Genomic DNA, 20,768 nt, shown 5'->3' with positions numbered 1-20,768 from the left:
TAGCCTACCTGGAGGCTCTGCCGTCACGTGCTGTGACCACGCGCCTGTCCAGAGACTTCTGCCCGCTCACCTGGGAGCGCTCATCTGCCGCCTGTCTGTTGATCTTCCTGGAGGCTCCGCCGTCACATGCTGTGACCACCCGTTTATCCAGAGACTCTCGCCTGCTCACCTGGGAGCTCACGTCTACCATCAGCCGCCACAGGTCGTACCAACCCTTTACCCAGAGACTGCCCCGGTCACTTGCCGTGACCATCTGCCCGTTCATCCAGAGACTGCCCCGGTCACTTGCCGTGACCATCTGCCCGTTCATCCAGAGACTGCCCCGGTCACTTGCCGTGACCTCCTGCCCGTTCTTCCAGAGACTGTCCCGGTCACCTGCTGTGACTGCCTGCCTGGTCGCCACCCGCTCCCTTACAAGGACCGCCCCCTTGTATAGTAGCTCATAGGTTCCGCCTCCCAGACCCGTTACAGCTTCTTTCTCTTCCGAACCCTGCCGTACACCAAAGCAGTGGTTTTCCCCCACATATGGGGTATCGGCGTACTCAGGAGAAATTGTACAACAAATTTCATGGTGCAATTTATCCTGTTACCCTTATGATAATGCAAAATTAGGGAATAAAAAACATTTTTTATGGGAAAAATGTGAAAATTTTATTTTTACGGCTCAATATTATAAACTTCTGTGAAGCAGCTGGGGGTGCAAGGTGCTCACCACACATCTAGATAAGTTCCCTAAGGGGTCTAGTTTCCAAAATGGTGGCACTTGTGGGGGGTTTCCACTGTTTAGGCACATTAGGGGCTCCCCAAATGTGACATGGCGTCCGCTGATTATTCAAACAAATTTTACATTCAAAAAGTCAAATGGCGCTCCTTCCCTTTCAAACCCTGCCATGTGCCCAAACAGTAATTTGCCTCCACATATGGGGTATCAGCGTGTTCAGGAGAAATTGCATAACAAATTTCATGGTGCAATTTCTTCTATTACCCTTATGATAATGCAAAATTAAGGGATGAAAAACGGTTTTGTGGGAAAAATGTGAAAATTTTATTTTTACAGCTCAATATTATAAACTTCTGTGAAGCACCTTGGGGTTCAAGGTGCTCACCACACATCTAGATAAGTTCCCTAAGGGGTCTAGTTTCCAAAATGGTGTCACTTGTGGGGGGTTTCCACTGTTAAGGCACATCAGGAGCTCTCCAAACGCAACATGGCGTCCGCTAATTATTCAGACAAATTTTACATTCAAAAAGTCTAATGGCGCTCCTTCCCTTCCGAACCCTGCCGTGCGCCCAAACAGTGGTTTTCCCTCACATATGGGGTATCAGCACGCTCAAGAGAAATTGCACAAAAAAATTTGGGGTCCATTTTTTCATGTTACCCCTGTGAAAATAAAAAAATTGGGTCTAAAGTAACATTTTTGTGAAAAAAGTTAAATGTTAATTTTTTTCTTCCACATTCCAAAAATTCCTGTGAAGCCCCTGAAGGGTTAATAAAGTTCTTGAATGTGGTTTTGAGCACCTTGAGGGGTGCAGTTTTTAGAATGGTGTCACTTTTGGGTATTTTCTGTCATAAAGACCCCTCAAAGTGACTTCAAATATGATGTGGTCCCTAAAAAAATGTTTTTGTAAATTTTGTTGGAAAAATGAGAAATCGCTGGTCAACTTTTAACCCTTATAGCTCCCTAACAAAAAAAAATTTGGGTTCCAAAATTGTGCTGATGTAAAGTAGACATGTGGGAAATGTTATTTATTAACTATTTTGTGTGACATATCTCTCTGATTTAAGGGCATGAAAATTCAAAGTTTGAAAATTGCAAAATTTTCAAAATTTTTGCCAAATTTCCGATTTTTTCACAAATAAACGCAAGTGATATCGAAGAAATTTTACCACTATCATGAAGTACAATATGTCACGAAAAAACAATCTCAGAATCAGGGGAATACGTTGAAGCGTTCCAGGGTAATTACTTCATAAACTGGCAGTGGTCAGAATTGAAAAAATTGGCCCGGTCACGAAGGCAAAAACAGGCTCTGGCGCGAAGTGGTTAAAGATCATTTCATCTTCAACTTGCTTAACTGTTCACAATCAATGGCGGCAAGCCACGCGTGGGCTGTGGGGTCCAGTGTCAGTGCCTGCACCGTGCACCCCCTGCATCGGGCCCCACCCCTCTGGCCAGCCAGCGCGGTCTCCCCCGCTCCACATGCAACTGTATCTTCAGATGCCGATACAATTGTAAGCAATGATGGAGGAGGGAGCGTCATGTGACACTCCCTCTCCCATCATTCCCCCTCTGCGTCTGACACAGCGGCGCAATGACGTTACTTCACCACGCCACGTGCAGCTGCTGAAGGAGATGAGAAAAGACCCTATTGGGGGCTGCATTTAACTCTATGGGGGGGGGGTGCTGCATTTTACCCTATGTCGGGCTGCATTTTACCCTATGGGAGGCTGCATTTTACTGTGTGGAGGACCATGGGGAGGCATTATACTGTGTGGAGGACCATGGGGAGTGCATTATACTATGTGGAGGACCATGGGGAGTGCATTATACTCTGTGGAGTGTGAAGGTTTGTGTGGGGGCCATTATACTGCATGGAGGGCTGTGTGGGGGTCACAGTTGGGGGATCATACTGTGTTGGGGGTCACTATACTTTGCCTTGGGAGTTGAAGTGGGGTACAGTAGGGTCATTATACTGTGCATGTGGAGGAATTCACCATGGGGATATCATATTGTGTCTGGGGACACTTTTGTTGGCATCATACTTTATGGGGGCAATGAAGGAGGGATCTGGGACTTACTATGTAAAGGCTGGAAAGTTGTGAGATCTGCTCTTCTGTGACCCCCGACAATTATTATTATTTTTTTTTGGGGGGGGGGGGGGATAAGAACTTCTGCTATGGGGCCCATGATTCCTATGTATGCCGCTGTTCACAATAACAGTAATTTTGACCAGGGGTGACCAAACTTTTACATGTCACAGTATGCCCTCAAAGCAATCCTGCCAAGTGGTAGCTGGTTGGCCGCTATTTTTTTGGATTTGTGTTTATCGAGTGCAGAAAATTTTGATTTCACCTGAATTCCTTTTTTTTACGGTTGAATTTGGTTATCTTTACTGACCACATGGTATTGAGCTTTAATATTTATGTGATTACAAAGGTTCCTCAGGTGGGTAGACTTGATATACAGTAGGACTATGAAAGGGTAGGCTGGGTCGTCAAATGCAGATCTATGTGTGCAATTTTTTTTTACATTTTTTTAACCTTGTTCCTGCAGATCTCCATCCTTGCTTGGTTTGGATTCTTGAAAATTCATTTGTTGCTTCGGCATTGGAGAAAATATCACTCGTTCCAGATGGACGTCAATTGGGTTTTCCGCCTGCAAAGGCCATTATTCGGTGGCTAGGATTTAACAGTCTGACTTGGGATTGTGTTACACCTACAGTTGAACGTTTCTCACGTTTAGACCGGTCCCCTGATATTCTGGTTATACATGCCGGGGGGGATGATATTTATTGTGGTGTTTCGGTGGCGGATCTAGTTAATAACATTAAGTTTGATATCTTTAAGTTGAAGTCTCTTTTTCCAGGAGTAGAAATTGTATGGTCACAGATTGTGAGGAGATATAAAGTTCCTAAGCCAAAGAACAAATTACCATTTAAGAGTGCTTGCAAGAAGGTGAACAAACAACTCACAAGTTATCGACGCAAAAAGACTATGTGGGCAGTGGTGGTTCGCCATATGGGTCTGGAGGGTGACGCTGCTCACTTGTTTGAGGAAGATGGTGTTCACCTCAATTCAGCAGGTAATGACATCTGGTGCAGAGACATTCAAAAAGGGATCGAAAATGCTCTTCAACGTTGGCATCACAAGTTCTAACCCCTAACCATGCTATGGAAGGGAATTCTGAAGGTTGACTTACCATTTGTGGTCGATGTCCAGCTAACAATCCTTGGATTCGAGCACAGGTTTATTCCTTACAGCTGTTGGATAGCGTATCTCATGGTTCTTCATTTCCCAATTCTTATAAGGTGTTTATTTTATACAAGGAAAGAAGAACTTTATTTTGACCTGATTACTTTTTTTCTGGTTTGCCAAATGTTCTTAAAGTTAATAAAATTTGTCATACTTTTTAGTACTTTATGGCGCTTTTGTGTGTTCTTTGCATAGCAGCATTATGTCATCACTGTTTGGTAAGATTATTTTGTACTATGTGAAATGTTTTATTTTGGCACTACACATTTGTTTACACGGTATTAGGCTACATTTCCACGATGAGTTTTTGGTGAACTTTTGATGTTGTAGGTTTTCTGCACCCATTAAGTAAAATAGGCTACTTGCATTTTTATCGAGAATAAACAACGTAAAAAAATAGCTTAAAACCCATTGTGGGAACATAGCCTTATTCTAAAAAAAAAAAATTGGAAAGGAAATTTAATGTTTGACCGACCCTGGCAAAATCTCATTGGACAAAAGGAAATGTCGGATACTGGAGAAAGTTAGATAAATCTTGGGTGGAGGGCAATAGTTTTTTTATAATTCTTACAAAAACATAAACCCATGTGGTTTTCATTTGCGGTTGTCCTGAAGAAGGAATCACATGGACTCTGAAACGCGTTGACATAAATCCACTTTTTACTGAGATATCTTGGATCAGCAGCACATATCAAAAATCCACCCTACCCGGATGTCTCTGTGAAAACACTCGTGGATATTGCAGCAGCTGATATTTTGGCCTCATCAGTGGTTGTGTCTTACACAACCTTTGCAGGTGAGCTTAAACCCCCCCTTTTTTTCCTCACTAAATTACTTGCATCCTTATTGGAATTTGCGCTTTTTTTAATCTAAGTTCTGTACTCCGGCACAGACAGAGGTGTGTCTAGGTTTTCCGGCACCCAGGGTCAGAGTTCATTTTTGCACCCCCCCTCCCCAAGCATATATGCAATTTGCACACTTGGTGACGTGCCGACGAGCTGCTCTTCCTAATTCAACTTTCAGTGAAAAACTGAGAGAAGTAGGAAAAGAAGCTCGTTCTCACATGACCATAAGTATGAACATCGCATATGAATGAAGTGGCCATGTTATGACTAATGGAACCTGCAAGCAGAGCTGAATCCTGACAGTGTGTATATTACATGCTGTCAGGATTGGCTACATGGCTTCATTTTATAATTAAAGGGCCTGTCCAGGTTTGAGATGAAAGTCTGCAGCCACTCTATGTGTCTTCAGGCTTCTGAATTCTCACAGCACTGCACTGTACACTTTTAGAATTCCCCATTGCCGGTGGCAGAAGTGGACGGCCATGTGAGCACAAGTATGTGATTTATATACTTCTGGCCACATTCTGAATTAGATGTGTCTGGTCTCACTCAATTACTTTTCATTGAGTGAGTCCACACATGTCTAGTCAGCACGTGACTGCATGTATACAAATCGCCGGCACCAGGGAATCCTGACAGCGTGCAGTGCGCACTGTGAGAATTCAGAAGTCTGCAGTCACATAGAATGACTGCAGACTCATCACAAACTTGGACAATCCGTTTAATGTTCCTAACATAAATAAAAACTTGAGAATTAGTATCACAAAAAAACATTTACATCCAGGTATCTTATAGATTACATTGTCTCTAATTGGAGTCATTCTCTTTCTTTTCTTCATCTTGAACAGACGCCATGATGACTTTTCACAGCCACATCTCGTCTCTGCAGATTTCCATCTTCTCCGGTCTTCTGCAGCACATCCCCACACGATGCCCTTAAAAATAGCAGAGTCATTATAATGCTCCTGAATAACAATATCTGCCCTACACTGAGACCCTCAATAAATAATTGCCCCTCACTATATTCCCTGGCCTTATCCTTAAACTGTCACCCAGTGCTACTCCCCCCCACACTACTCCGTCTCTATTCTGTGCCCATTCACACTTTTCTCCTCCCATACTGTCTCCTAACACGGTTTCCCCTCCCTCCTCATACTGTCTCCTCTTACATCCCCTCCTGCTATCCATACTGTCTCATATATTTACCCCCTCTCTCTCTCCATACTGCCTTCTTACACATCTCCCTGACTCCCCATACTGTTTCTGCACCCATCCCATCAACTTCGCTCCCTATACTGTATCCGCATACATTCTTCCCCTCGCTCCTCATACTGTGTCCACACCCATCCACACACTCGTCATACTTTATCTGCACCATCCACACACTCACCATACTGTGTCTGCATCATCCCCCCACTGACCATACTGTGTCTGCACCCATCCCCCCTCACCATATTGTGCACGCACCCACCCACCCCACTCACGATAATGTGTCTTAATCCATGCCCCCTCATAATGTTTCCACATACATGCCCCCATCTCCCTCTTGCTCCTCATACTGTGTCCTCAAATTTCTCCCGCTTTCCCCTCCCCATATTGTGTCTGCATCCATCCCTTCCTCATTCCCAAAACTATGTCCTCAAATCTTATTCTCTAAGCTGTGTCCTCAAATCCTATTTCTTCTTCTTTCCCCCCAAACTGTGTCCTCAAATACTATTTCTTCTGCCCCCACCCCCTTTACAATAAATCTTTGGTGTCTTTAGCTCCACAGGAGCACTTACCACCGTTGGCGCCTCTGCAGCGCCGGCGAGTGACGTCAGCAGCGTGACAGCCTGCTCAGAGAATGGCCGACTCCCAGTCCCGGTGGGGTGGCAGAATGCAGCCACCATGGAGACACCTTGGCCCACCGTGTCAGGTGGCCTGACCACACCCCCTGCCAGTGTCGCCCCTCCAGATACGCCTCTGCCCTGGCATAGGTTGGTTACAGGAGGTAGACAACACAAGAGAACGTCTACAAACAATACTGCCCAGGAGCCTGTACATACAGATGAGGATATATAGTATCCAGACAATGGAAGGTCAGATACCAACCAGGAAGGATATAAATTGGAGGGAGGACAGGATGTCCACAATTGCCAAAAATGAGGCAATGGATAATGGGAGCAAATATAGCAATGTCAAAAAGGATCGAGCCCTGGATGAGGAATTAGAAGAACTGTGCAAATTGAGCAGGACGGTCATAGAGATTGTTCTATATTCAGCCTATAGGTTTGGTAAGAAAGCAAAGTCTTCATTTACAATTGGGTGGGATTAGGTAGGACATTTCCTTAAATGTTTTTGTGTTACCCCCTAAGACCTTCAATGGTCAGCTGAAAGAAAGGGCTGAGCAGCAGTACAAAGAACTGCCATGAAACAGCATTCAGTGGACTATTTCTTTTGCTGGTGACAGGTTTCCTAGGGTCTAACTCCACCGATCACACATTAATAAGTGATATAATGGTGTATAGAAAAACAAATAGGAAAGGAGAGTCAGCTCACCAAATAACGGCTCACATGTAATCCTGAGTAGGTGGATTCGCACGGACACACCCGAGCAGGATTGGACTGGCCCACCAGAGTACTGGAGAATCCTCCGGTGGGCCCTGGCTTCTCCTTTAGGAGAGTTCGTAGTGCAAACCTTGCAGCTGCTATGGGGCTCTTGAGTGGGGGAGAAAGGTGGGCCCTCAGAATCAAATCCTCTGGTGGACCCAGTGTTCTTCAGTCTGACACTGCACCCGAGACAAGGCTCCAACGAATGCTTCAAAAGAAAGGTAGGGAATCCAGCGAGATAAAATCATGATTAAGGCTGTACACCGAAACGCATAGGTCAGTTAAACTCGTGTGGATAAGTCTTTATTTGTGATAGTGATGGATTTTATCCCTTTTAATATTTCCCAATAAATTTTAAGTTTTAATATTTTTTTCATCTGGCTGGATTCCCTATCTTTCTTTTGAAATATAATGATGTAAGTCCAGTCACTGGGACCCAACCAATCATGGATGGAGGTGGCATTGTGTCCAAATCCTGAAGACACCTCTGCTTTCTCATAGCTAATAGCGACCCACATTGGTAATATATCCTATTGTTTTCCCATCGATTAGTACAAGCCCTGAAGCCTTGTCATTTAGTTCTGATCCATCAAACTCTAAAAAGAAATTGAACACAATGATTTACCCTAAGTTGTCCTTCAGGATTTTTGGAAAAGCCAGATGCCGCCGACCCCTATAGAAAATCTGTTGTTGACCATATTAGTGACTTTTTACTAAACACAATTTATAAAAACGTACTCAATAAGTTGGGGGATTTTAGTGGAGGCGATGCTCTTTGATGATTGATTTACTGTCTTCGAGGCAGAATACAAGGACACGATAACTGCAGGTGTGAACCAGCACAAAGCACTATACTCACAGGGAGCTCACCCCGGCCAGGCACTATGAGAACGCCTGAGCCCAGCACCCCATTGTAAAGCAGTGACAAGATAACAGTGAGGATGAGGCCCATTCCCTGAGCTAATGAGGCTGGGGGGCTTTTATGGGGCGGCTTTGTTCCTGCTCCTCCCTGCTGAAATGTAAATACAGAGCTGCTAACAGACAGCCTGCAGACAGCTGCTAATTCACAACAGCCTTTGGCAAAGGGGCAAATTCCCATCTCTTCGCTCTGCAGCCGCGGCTATGGTCTATTACATTGCAAACATGTATAACTTTTGCATAGAAAAAAAAATACCCTGATCAGCCCATAGTTTATAGGTAACTACCCGGAAAGCAACATTTGGTAGAGTTATGATTATCATGTTTTAACCCAAAAGAACATCAAGAAAGAAGGGATGACAACAGATCCGGCTTTCAGTAGTGTCCAGATAAAAAATCTAGCCTACAACAGTACCCCCATAACAGATCCAGCCTATAGCAGTGCCCCATAACAGATCCAACCTACAACAGTACCCCCATAACAGATCTAGCCTACAACAGTGCCCCCATAACAGATATAGGCTACAACAGTACCCCCATAACAGATCCAGCCTACAACAGTGCCCCATAACATATCCAGCCTACAACAGTGCCCCCATAACAGATTCAACCTACAGTACCCCCATAACATATCTAGCCTACAACAGTACCCCCATAACAGATCTAGCCTACAACAGTGCCCCCATAACATATAGGCTACAACGTACCCCCATAACAGATCCAGCCTATAGCAGTGCCCCATAACAGATCCAACCTACAACAGTACCCCCATAACAGATCTAGCCTACAACAGTGCCCCCATAACAGATATAGGCTACAACAGTACCCCCATAACAGATCCAGCCTACAACAGTGCCCCATAACATATCCAGCCTACAACAGTGCCCCCATAACAGATTCAACCTACAGTACCCCCATAACATATCTAGCCTACAACAGTACCCCCATAACAGATCTAGCCTACAACAGTGCCCCCATAACATATAGGCTACAACGTACCCCCATAACAGATCCAGCCTACAACAGTGCCCCCATAACATATCCAGCCTACAACAGTGCCCCCATAACAGATCCAGCCTACAACAGTGCCCCCATAACAGATCCAGCCTGAAACAGTGCCCCCATAACAGATCCAACCTGAAACAGTGCCCCCATAACAGATCTAGCCTGAAACAGTACCTCCGTAACAGATCCAGCCTACAACAGTGCCCCTATAACAGATCCAGGGTACAACAGTACCCCCATAACAGATCCAGCCTAAAACAGTACCTCTGTAACAGATCCAGCCTACAACAGTGCCTCCATAACAGATCCAGGGTACAACAGTACCCCCATAACAGATCTAGCCTACAACAGTACCCCATAACAGATCTAGGCTACAACAGTACCCCCATAACAGATCTAGCCTACAACAGTGCCCCATAACAGATCTAGCCTACAACAGTACCCCCATAACAAATCCAGCCTACAACAGTGCCCCCATATCAGAATCAGGCTTAAACAGTGTCCCCATAACAGATCCAGCCTATAACAGTGCCCCTAAATCAGAACCAGCCTTAAACAGTACCTCCATAACAGTTCCAGCCTGAAACAATACCCCCATAACAGATCCAGCCTACAACAGTGCCCCCATATCAGAATCAGCCTTAAACAGTGCCCCCATAACAGATCCAGCCTACAACAGTGCCCCTATATCAGAACAAGTCCTAAACCGTACCTCCATAACAGATCCAGCCTGAAACAGTGCCTCCATAACAAATCCAGCCTACAACAGTACCTCCATAGCAGATCCAGCCTACAACAGTGCCCCCATATCAGATCCCGTCTACAACAGAACCCCCATAAGAGATCCAGCCCACAACAGTACCCACCCATAGCAAATCCAGTCTACAACAGTACCCCATAACAGATTCAGTCTACGACAGTACCCCCATTTCAGATCCAGCCTATAACAGTGACCCATAACAGATCCAGTCTAAAAGTGTCCCCATATCAGAGCCAGCCTACAACAGTGGCTCCATAACATATCCAGCCTACAACAGTACCCCCATATCAGATCCAGCCTACAACAGTAACCCCATAACAGATCCAACCTACAACAGTGCCCCATAACAAATCCAACCTACAACAGTGCCTCCATAACAGATCCAGTCTACAACAGTGCCCCCATATCAGATCCAACCTACAACAGTGCCCCCATATCAGATCCAGCCTACAACAGTGCCAACCTAACAGATCCAGCCTCAACAGTGCCCCCATATCAGATCCAGCCTACAACAGTGCCCCATAAGAGATCCAGCCTACAACGGTGCCCCCATATCAGATCCAGCCTAAAACAGTGCCCCATAAGAGATCCAGCCTACAACGGTGCCCCCATAATAGGTCCAATCTACACATGTCCCCATATCAGATCCAGCCTACAACGGTATTTCCATAACAGATCCAGCCTACCACAGTGCCCCATAACAGATCTGCCCTACAACAGTGACCCCATAACAGATCCAACCTACAAGTGTCCCCATATCAGATCCAGAATACAATGGTGCCCCCATAACAGGGCCAACATACAACAGTTCCCCGCATAGCAGATCAAGCCTACAACAGTACCTCCATATTCGATTCAGCCTAAAGCAGTACCCCCAATATCAATGCCCCCATTTCAGATCCAGCCTATAACAGTGACCCATAACAGATCCAGTCTAAAAGTGTCCCCATATCAGAGCCAGCCTACAACAGTGGCTCCATAACATATCCAGCCTACAACAGTACCCCCATATCAGATCCAGCCTACAACAGTAACCCCATAACAGATCCAACCTACAACAGTGCCCCATAACAAATCCAACCTACAACAGTGCCTCCATAACAGATCCAGTCTACAACAGTGCCCCCATATCAGATCCAACCTACAACAGTGCCCCCATATCAGATCCAGCCTACAACAGTGCCAACCTAACAGATCCAGCCTCAACAGTGCCCCCATATCAGATCCAGCCTACAACAGTGCCCCCATATCAGATCCAGCCTAAAACAGTGCCCCATAAGAGATCCAGCCTACAACGGTGCCCCCATATCAGATCCAGCCTAAAACAGTGCCCCATAAAAGATCCAGCCTACAACGGTGCCCCCATAATAGGTCCAATCTACACATGTCCCCATATCAGATCCAGCCTACAACGGTATTTCCATAACAGATCCAGCCTACCACAGTGCCCCATAACAGATCTGCCCTACAACAGTGACCCCATAACAGATCCAACCTACAAGTGTCCCCATATCAGATCCAGAATACAATGGTGCCCCCATAACAGGGCCAACATACAACAGTTCCCCGCATAGCAGATCAAGCCTACAACAGTACCTCCATATTCGATTCAGCCTAAAGCAGTACCCCCAATATCAGTGCCAACCTGCAAGTGCCCCCATATCATATCCAGCCTACAACGGTGTCCCAATAACAGGTCCAGCCTACAACAGTACCTCCATAACAGATCCAGCCTACAACAGTACCTCCATAACAGATCTAGCCTACAGCATTGCCCTCATAACAGATCCAGTCTACAATGGTGACCCCATAACAGATCCAACCAACAGCAATGTCTCCATAACAGATCTAGCCTACAACAGTGCCCCCATAACAGATCGAGCATACAACAGTGCCCCATAACAGATCCAGCCTACAACAGTGCCCCATAACAGATCCAACCTACAAGTGTCCCCATATCAGATCCAGCCTACAGCAGTGCCCCCATAGCAGATCCAGCCTAAAACAGTGCCCCCATAACAGGCCCAGCCTACAACGGTGCTCCCATAATAGATCCAACCTACACATGTCCCCATATCAGATCCAACCTACAAGTGTCCCCATATCAGATCCAGAATAGAATGGTGCCCCCATAACAGGGCCAACATACAACAGTGCCCCCATAGCAGATCCGGTCTACAACAGGACCTCCATATTAGATCCAGCCTAAAGCAGTGTCCCCAATATCAGAGCCAACCTTCAAGTGTCCCCATATCATATCCAGCCTACAAAGGTGTCCCAATAACAGGTCCAGACTACAACAGTACCTCCATAACAGATCTAGCCTACAACATTGCCCTCATAACAGATCCAGTCTACAATGGTGACCCCATAACAGATCCAACCAACAGCAGTGTCTCCATAACAGATCCAGCCTACAACAGTGCCCCCATAACAGATCCAGCCTACAACAGTGCCCCCGGATCAGATCGAGCCTACAACAGTGCCCCATAACAGATCCAACCTACAACAGTGCCCCCATAACAGATTCAACCTACAAGTGTCCCCATATCAGGTCCAGGCTACAACGGTGTCACCATAACAGTTCCAGCTTACAGCAGTGTTCCCATAGCAGATCCAACATACAACAGTGTCCCCATATCAGATCCAGTTACAACAGTGTCCCCATATCAGATCCAGCCTACAGAAGTGTTCCCATATCAGATCTAGCCTATAACAGTACCCATAACAGATTCAGCTACAATAGTGTACCCATATTAGATCCAGCCTACAAAACTGCCCCATAGCAGATCCAACCTACAAGTGTCCCCATAACTGATTCAGCCTACAACAGTACCTCCATAACAGATCCAGCCTACAACAGTGCCCCCATATCAGATCCAATCTACAACAGTGCCCCCATATCAGACCCAGCCTAAAACAGTACCCCCATATCAGATCCAGCCTACAACAGTATTTCCATAACAGATCCAGCCTACAACATTGACCACATAACAGATCCAGCCTACAACAGTGCCCCCATAACAGATTCAACCTACAAGTGTCCCCATATCAGATCCAGCCTACAACGGTGTCACCATAACAGTTCCAGCTTACAGCAATGTTCCCATAGCAGATCCAACATACAACAGTGTCCCTATATCAGATCCAGTTACAACAGTGTCCCCATATCAGATCCAGCCTACAGAAGTGTTCCCATAGCAGATCCAGCCTACAACAGTGCCCCCATAACAAATCCAACTACAACAGTGCCCCATATCAGATCTAGCCTATAACAGTACCCCATAACAGATTCAGCTACAATAGTGTACCCATATTAGATCCAGCCTACAAAACTGCCCCATAGCAGATCCAACCTACAAGTGTCCCCATAACAGATCCAGCCTACAACAGTGCCCCCATATCAGATCCAACCTACAACAGTGCCCCCATATCAGACCCAGCCTAAAACAGTACCCCCATATCAGATCCAGCCTACAACAGTATTTCCATAACAGATCCAGCCTACAACATTGACCACATAACAGATCCAGCCTACAACAGTGCCCCCATAACAGATTCAACCTACAAGGGTCCCCATATCAGATCCAGCCTACAACGGTGTCACCATAACAGTTCCAGCTTACAGCATTGTTCCCATAGCAGATCTAGCCTACAACAGTACCCCATAACAGATCCAGCTACAACAGTGTACCCATTTTAGATCCAGCCTACAAAACTGCCCCATAGCAGATCCAACCTACAAGTGTCCCCATACCGGATCCAGCCTACAACAGTACCCCATAACAGATCCAGCCTAAAACAGTGCCCCATAACAGATCCAGCCTACAACAGTGCCCCATAACAGATCCAACCTACAAGTGTCCCCATAACAGATCCAGCCTAGAACAGTGCCCCATAGCAGATCCATCCTACAACAGTGCCCCTATAACAGATCCATCCTACAAGTGTCCCCTTAACAGATGCCCCCCTAAGGCTGCGAGCCCACGATCAGAAATAGCAGCGTTTTGGACGCAGCTCACCTGCACTGTGTTCAAAATGCTGCGTTCTACGTTACAAGCACAGTGGATGGATTTATAGGAATCTCATGCCCACTGTGCTTCTATATAACGCTGTGTAAACTCACCCGCGGTGCCTGTTTACGAGCCACAGCATGTCAATTTCTGTAGCAGAGACGCTAGTCTCCACTGCGGATTTTGACCAATTGAATGTCATTACATGTGGTGGATCCGCAGGTACTGACAAACAAGTGCGGCAAGTAGAACGCAGCGAAAATACGCCTCTCCCAATACGCTGCGCCCAATACGCTTCTCCCAATACGCTGCTCCCAATACGCTTCTCCCAATACGCTGCTCCCAATACGCTGCGCCCAATACGCTTCTCCCAATACGCTTCTCCCAATACGCTGCGCCCAACACGCTTCTCCCAATATGCTTCTCCCAATACGCTGCTCCCAATACGCTGCGCCCAATACGCTGCGCCCAATACGCTTCTCCCAATACGCTGCTCCCAATACGCTGCTCCCAATACGCTGCGCCCAATACGCTGCTCCCAATACGCTTCTCCCAATACGCTGCTCCCAATACGCTTCTCCCAATACGCTGCTCCCAATACGCTGCGCCCAATACGCTGCTCCCAATACGCTTCTCCCAATACGCTGCTCCCAATACGCTGCGCCCAATACGCTGCTCCCAATACGCTGCCCCCAATACGCTTCTCCCAATACGCTGCTCCCAATACGCTGCGCCCAATACGCTTCTCCCAATACGCTTCTCCCAATACGCTGCGCCCAATACGCTGCGCCCAATACGCTTCTCCCAATACGCTGCTCCCAATACGCTGCGCCCAATACGCTGCGCCCAATACGCTGCTCCCAATACGCTGCCCCCAATACGCTGCTCCCAATACGCTGCTCCCAATACGCTGCGCCCAATACACTGCTCCCAATACGCTGCTCCCAATATGCTTCTCCCAATACGCTTCTCCCAATACGCTGCTCCCAATACGCTGCTCCCAATACGCTGCTTCAAATAAGCTGCTCCCAATACGCTGCTCCCAATACGCTGCTCCAAATACGCTGCTTCAAATAAGCTGCTCCCAATACGCTGCTCCCAATACGCTGCTCCCAATACGCTGCTCCCAATAAGCTGCTCCCAATACGCTGCTCCCAATACGCTGCTCCCAATACGCTGCGCCCAATACGCTGCGCCCAATACGCTGCGCCCAATACGCTGCTCCCAATACGGTGCTTCCAATAAGCTGCTCCCAATACGCTGCTCCCAATGCGCTGCTCCCAATACGCTGCGCCCAATACACTGCTCCCAATACACTTCTCCCAATAAGCTGCTCCCAATACGCTGCGCCCAATAAGCTGCGCCCAATACGCAGCTCCCAATAAGCTGCTCCCAATAAGCTGCTCCCAATAAGCTGCTCCCAATACGCTGCGCCCAATACGCTGCTCCCAATACGCTGCGCTCAATACGCTGCTCCCAATACGCTGCGCCCAATACGCTGCTCCCAATACGCTGCGCTCAATACGCTGCGCTCAATACGCTGCTCCCAATGCGCTGCGCCCAATAAGCTGCTCCCAATACGCTGCGCCCAATACGCTGCTCCCAATACGCTGCTCCCAATACGCTGCTCCCAATACGCTGCCATTCCTGATCGTTGGGACATAGCCTGACAGATCCAACCACAATGATGCAACTTCTAGTGAACCCATAACCAATCCAGTATGAACAGTATCTCCATAAAGAATCCCCCTAACATATCTAGCCTGTAATAATGTCCCCATCATAACAGACGGGGATCAGTTATGGGGACACATAAATCCAGCATGCGCAGGCAATGATGTCCCTACAGTTCCAGCATGCAAGGGAGAAGTCCAGAACTCTCTGCCACCCCATGATCATTACTTCATTCTCAGCACTGAAAACCTTCGAGTTCCCTTTACATAGTCATATGGCTATAATTCATGTGGTTGCAGTACCTAAATAACACCTCTAGGTGGTGTTCTGTGCTTTATCCACATTATCAGTGTCAGGACTGTTCCACTAAAGTCCTTGCTGCAAACATTGGACTAGAACTGTTAGTTATAAGGCCTTTGCTATTGCGATGCTATATATTAGACACATGAAATTTGTGAACCATACTTGTAAACCAAGCTACAAATGTGCACAAAAGCCAAAAACCTTAGATTTTAACATAAGGAATTGCACAGAGATGGGGATTAGTGTCATGCATTGTAAAAAAAAAAAAAAGTGTCCAGAAATTTAACAGAAAAGATTGTTTTTCAATGCAATTTGGCAATTGACCACTAGGGGCAGTATTCTATTGCATGAACATTAGTGGAGACTTTTGTTTCACCAGATTCAACCCCTACATAGTCTGGATCATGCATGAGTACTGGTGACCATATGGAAACCCCTGTATAGTGATACTTTACTTAGGGGGGTTAAAGTCCTATTAATTGAATGTACTCTGGATGGCTACATCCAATATCTTATTTGGAATTAAAACATTCCTTAAAACCAAGGCAGAAGCATTCGTAACCGGAGGGGATGTATTGAGGCACCGCATGTGTGCAGTACCTTTGTTTGCCAACCTCCCCTATATATGAGAAATAACTATACTGTCTAATTATAAGCGCCATATAGTAAGCAGCTCAAAAAAAAAGTGCTATGCGTTGGCCAAATAACACTATTGTAAAATAGCCTAAGTGACAATCCAATCCAGTGTGGATACTAAAATAAACTGCAAAAAAACGATGTGCCTAAATAGTAGTGCAACATAGTGCTCAGGTAAATACCGTCATACTATGCTTAAATAATGGCAATATACAATGACTAGACAGCTCTATACATAAAATATTCTGATACCCATGCTGTAACAATGGCTAAAGGATACTATTCTACAGAGGATAGAAGAAAATTGTTGTTAGTTATAAGCCATGGGTGCCAGGCTTCCACCCAAAAGTTGAGCATTGGTCCAAAGGACAACAATGTGATTTCCATTTAAAGTTTCCCTTTAAGGGGTTATCCCATAAACATTCATCCCAAGGTTGTCCACCCTGTAGGTGATAAATGTATGATCACTGGGGGTCCGACCATAAGGACAGTCATAGACAGAGAATGGATGCACAATGCCGATCACATGGGGGACATCAGACCATTGCCGAGGGTGGAACTTTAGTGAGTGTATGGGGTTGTCAGTCACGCCCGAACCCTGGAGTCTAGAGGGGACTAAAAGGTCTCTTTGACCCATATGAGAAAAACAATATTTTTAAAAACCAGTCTTGGAGATTGTGCATCGGAGCTAACGAGCTTCAAGTTACACCACTGATCCTTGTTGGATGGAAAATAAATACAATAAATATAATAAATCTTTTTGGTTGGACAACCCCTTTAAAAATGACTAATTCAGATATGACTCCAATACTGGAGCTTCACTCCGATTTTTTCATTTTTTTCCTCTTTGATGTTTTCCTTTACCTTACTTTTCAGTGTGGATTAAGACTCCCATTTATAGTCTAGTAGGTACGGGAGGTGAAGGTTGAGCTTCCTACAATACAATCCCATGTCCTACAGGATATTAAGTGTAAATGGCCGCCCTCCGGTGTGGACCTGCTGGGCGGGTAAAATGCTATATATATGTTTATCTCCATCCAGGGACACAGAAAGGTTTTTTAATTAGAAGACAATCCCCTTGAAAAAAAGGCAGCTCCACCAACAATGCAGATCTAATGGAGATTCTTCCTAAAACCCAGTAGATGGCAGATAGTGAGCTGCCATTTGTTTGCAATTCTAGGAGGAGGTGTAAGATAGAGGGGAAGCTGAATTTCAAAGTGGTTTACTTCTTTTTTCCCAAGGCTTTCCTCCTCCTTCCTGACTCACACATCCATTGAAATAAAAAAAAACCCTGGGAGGTCAGAGAAGGCAATTGCATCTTATCTCCATGGCTTAGGTTACACAAGGATTGCACATTTTGTTTTTCAGGAGAACCCCCTATTGGTCTTTCATTGGAAACTCTTTAACTTGACCAAGAGTCAAACAGTATTTCTCCTATCACAAGGCTTGGAGGTCTCACAATCCTTTTGGCTGGTGGTGACAAGAGGACAAACAAACAAATTTGGGTTTAGTTCACAGCACGGAGAACTGTGACACATCCATCCCTCCCTTGACTGCTTTGTTTTCAATGTATTTACTGCCCTTTAAAGCTGGCCATACACATTAGACTTATGTCAGCCAAACCCACCGATGTTGATGAGTTCGGTCTCAGTCTAATGGGTACGGGGTGCCGGCTAAATGATGGTCCGGAGTGATGCTGATCAAGCATGTCTGATTTGAGACTGCCAATCGCATTGCACTCCTTGAGATAAGCCACCGGTCAGTCGTCGTCTTTCCCATAGAGAACTCCGGAGCACTCGGCCAAACGTGTCAACTGAGATGGCTGTCATCGGAACGATCAACAGTGATCTACTGTGTATAGCCGGCCTAAAAGAGGACCTTTCCCTGGATTTTTTAATTTACACCGAGTACCTGTCCAATTAGTGCTGCTCCAGTGATTCTGGAACAGTTTTTCTTTTACTTCTGTGCCCCTACATTTCATAGTTATGCCCCCCCCCCTCAATAATAATGGTACAAATTTTCCTTTCATCCAACTGGGCGTATACCAAAGAACTTTTCTGTAGGCATTTTCTTTTTCTCCTCTGACACTGGCCAATCAAAACAGAGCTACGCCCACAGAGAAGTTGTGTGATTTACACTCAATCAGCTGAAGGGAAAAAACTGCACCATTATTCCCGGGGGGGGGGGGGGGAATAACTTTGCAACAGAGGGGCACAGAAGTAAATGAAAAACTGTTCCAGAATCAGTGAAGTGACGGCAATTGTAGAAATTACTCAGTTAAACTTAAAAAATACATTGAAAGGTTCCCTTTAAATTCAAGGCCACAAACACATATTAAACTCGCTAATATTTGCAGGATCAGACAACAATTTGATGAGCATGGGGACCTCCCAACTCTCTCGACAGAGGGTATTGGGGTAAAGAAGGATCCGGCCATCTGGAATTTCAACAACTGATCCTTTTGTTCGGAGGGGAGAAAAGCCACTGCCATACGAGTCCTCTGGCAGTGGCTCATTCATAGAGGGACAGCTGTTGATTGGTTGAGTCTTCAGTTATCTAATGACTATGCCTATCTCAAATTTTGTTTCCCTATAGGATAAGTGATATATGTATGATTGATGGGATCCCCAGTGATCATAAAGATGTCCTAAAGTGTTCTGTATGAATGCAGCAGTAGTGAGCATGACCGACCACTGTCGTATCCACTGTCTATAAGAGTGGTGATCATACATACTAACTTTCTACATTCACACAGATGATTTTGGGCTTCCCATACTGAGGATTAATAAGGGTTTTTAGGACCGGACCTCTAGTTATCATACATTTCTAAACTATCTGGCTCAGGTGTTGATTTTTTTCCTAGGAGAATGGAAGGATCGGGTGTTGATATTCTACATGGCCAATCCTTGTCTTTCTCCAACATCATTTGTCGGGAGGGCTCCATACACATTAGATGGTTAACTTGTTCCGCCAAAATCTGTAAGTTCTTCCAACTTTTCGTGGGGACAACTTTGGGTGAACTCGTGGTCATTTAGAGGTGAGCAAGATGTCTTTACCATCATCTGTTGTACCATATGATTGTGGAATTATATTCATATTGGTGTCTACACCAAACTTTCGACTCTTGGTGATTGAATGATCCTTAACGCCAAACCAATTTATTTTTTGGATCAGAGGCAACTTGAAAGAGATGAACTCTTCACGCATCATATGGCCTTGTGATTTCAACCAGAATGAGGTCTCTATTCCCCAGCAAATACAGAGAAACAGCAAAATGGCCGCCTCCACTGTGTGCAAATAACACGTTTGCTTTCAAGAGGTCTGAAATAGCAATGGGTTTTTGCAGTCCACAGCATGTGACACCGTACCGTGCCTGCGAGGGACTTATATTTGATAGATTCTCATTACGGCAGGAGCAGAGGTGACTGAGGTTCTGCAGAGAACAGATAAGAAAGAGAGAAACCAGGACTGAGCAGAAAACGTGTACAGGGAACAAGCGGGAAGGTGAGATTGCGAGGAAGATGGCAGACATAGACAGAAAGGTGCTAACTAGATGTGGTGTGATGCGGGATCTAGGAGACAACAGCTGAGACAGGATTTTGCAGAGGTAGCAGTCTCTAGACAGTCTGGAGCATGGAACGCAAAGGAACAAGCTCCGAAAATATAGAAACTGCAAGTACCCAAGACCATAAGCCTCTGGCCAGAGCATGCATGATGGACACTTCTGCAAACATGAAAAGGAAAGGTAAAATGATAACAATACTGGGACAATATCACCTTATAGTGCCACTTTATAGTGTGCAGCGCACTGACTCAGTGGTTAGCACTGCAGCCTTGCAGCGCTGTGGTCCTGGGTTCTAATCCCACCAAGGACAACATCTGCAAGGAGTTTGTATGTTCTCCTCGTGTTTGCATGGGTTTCCTCTGGGTTCTCTGGTTTCCTCCCACAATCCAAAGACATACTGATAGGGAGTGTAGACTGTGAGGCCCAATGGGGACAGTGATGATGATGTCCGTGAAGCACTGTGGAATTAATGGCGCTATATAAGTGA

At 45.7% G+C, this 20,768-nt stretch overlaps 1 protein-coding gene across 4 annotated transcripts in view; it reads left to right on the top strand.

Moving 5' to 3' along the window:
- Positions 1–4,136, top strand: part of LOC141154342 (uncharacterized) — a 40,401-nt gene extending 36,265 nt beyond the window's left edge. For all 4 annotated transcript variants that reach the window (XR_012247427.1, XR_012247426.1, XM_073640084.1 and 1 more), the window contains one exon: positions 3,276–4,136. Coding sequence is in view for 2 of the 4 variants with exons in the window: in XM_073640084.1 (XP_073496185.1) it covers positions 3,276–3,877 (602 nt within the window). In the remaining 2 variants the exon portion in view is untranslated. The remainder of the gene's footprint in view (positions 1–3,275) is intronic.
- Positions 4,137–20,768: the final 16,632 nt, after the last annotated feature.

The sequence above is a fragment of the Phyllobates terribilis genome, unplaced genomic scaffold (assembly GCF_046119375.1).
Source record: "Phyllobates terribilis strain yellow unplaced genomic scaffold, ASM4611937v1 Scaffold_7__3_contigs__length_470593459, whole genome shotgun sequence".
NCBI classification, from domain to species: Eukaryota; Metazoa; Chordata; class Amphibia; order Anura; family Dendrobatidae; genus Phyllobates; species Phyllobates terribilis.
The sequence above is the reverse complement of the archived record's forward strand: the minus strand, read 5'-3'. Positions and strand labels throughout refer to the sequence as shown.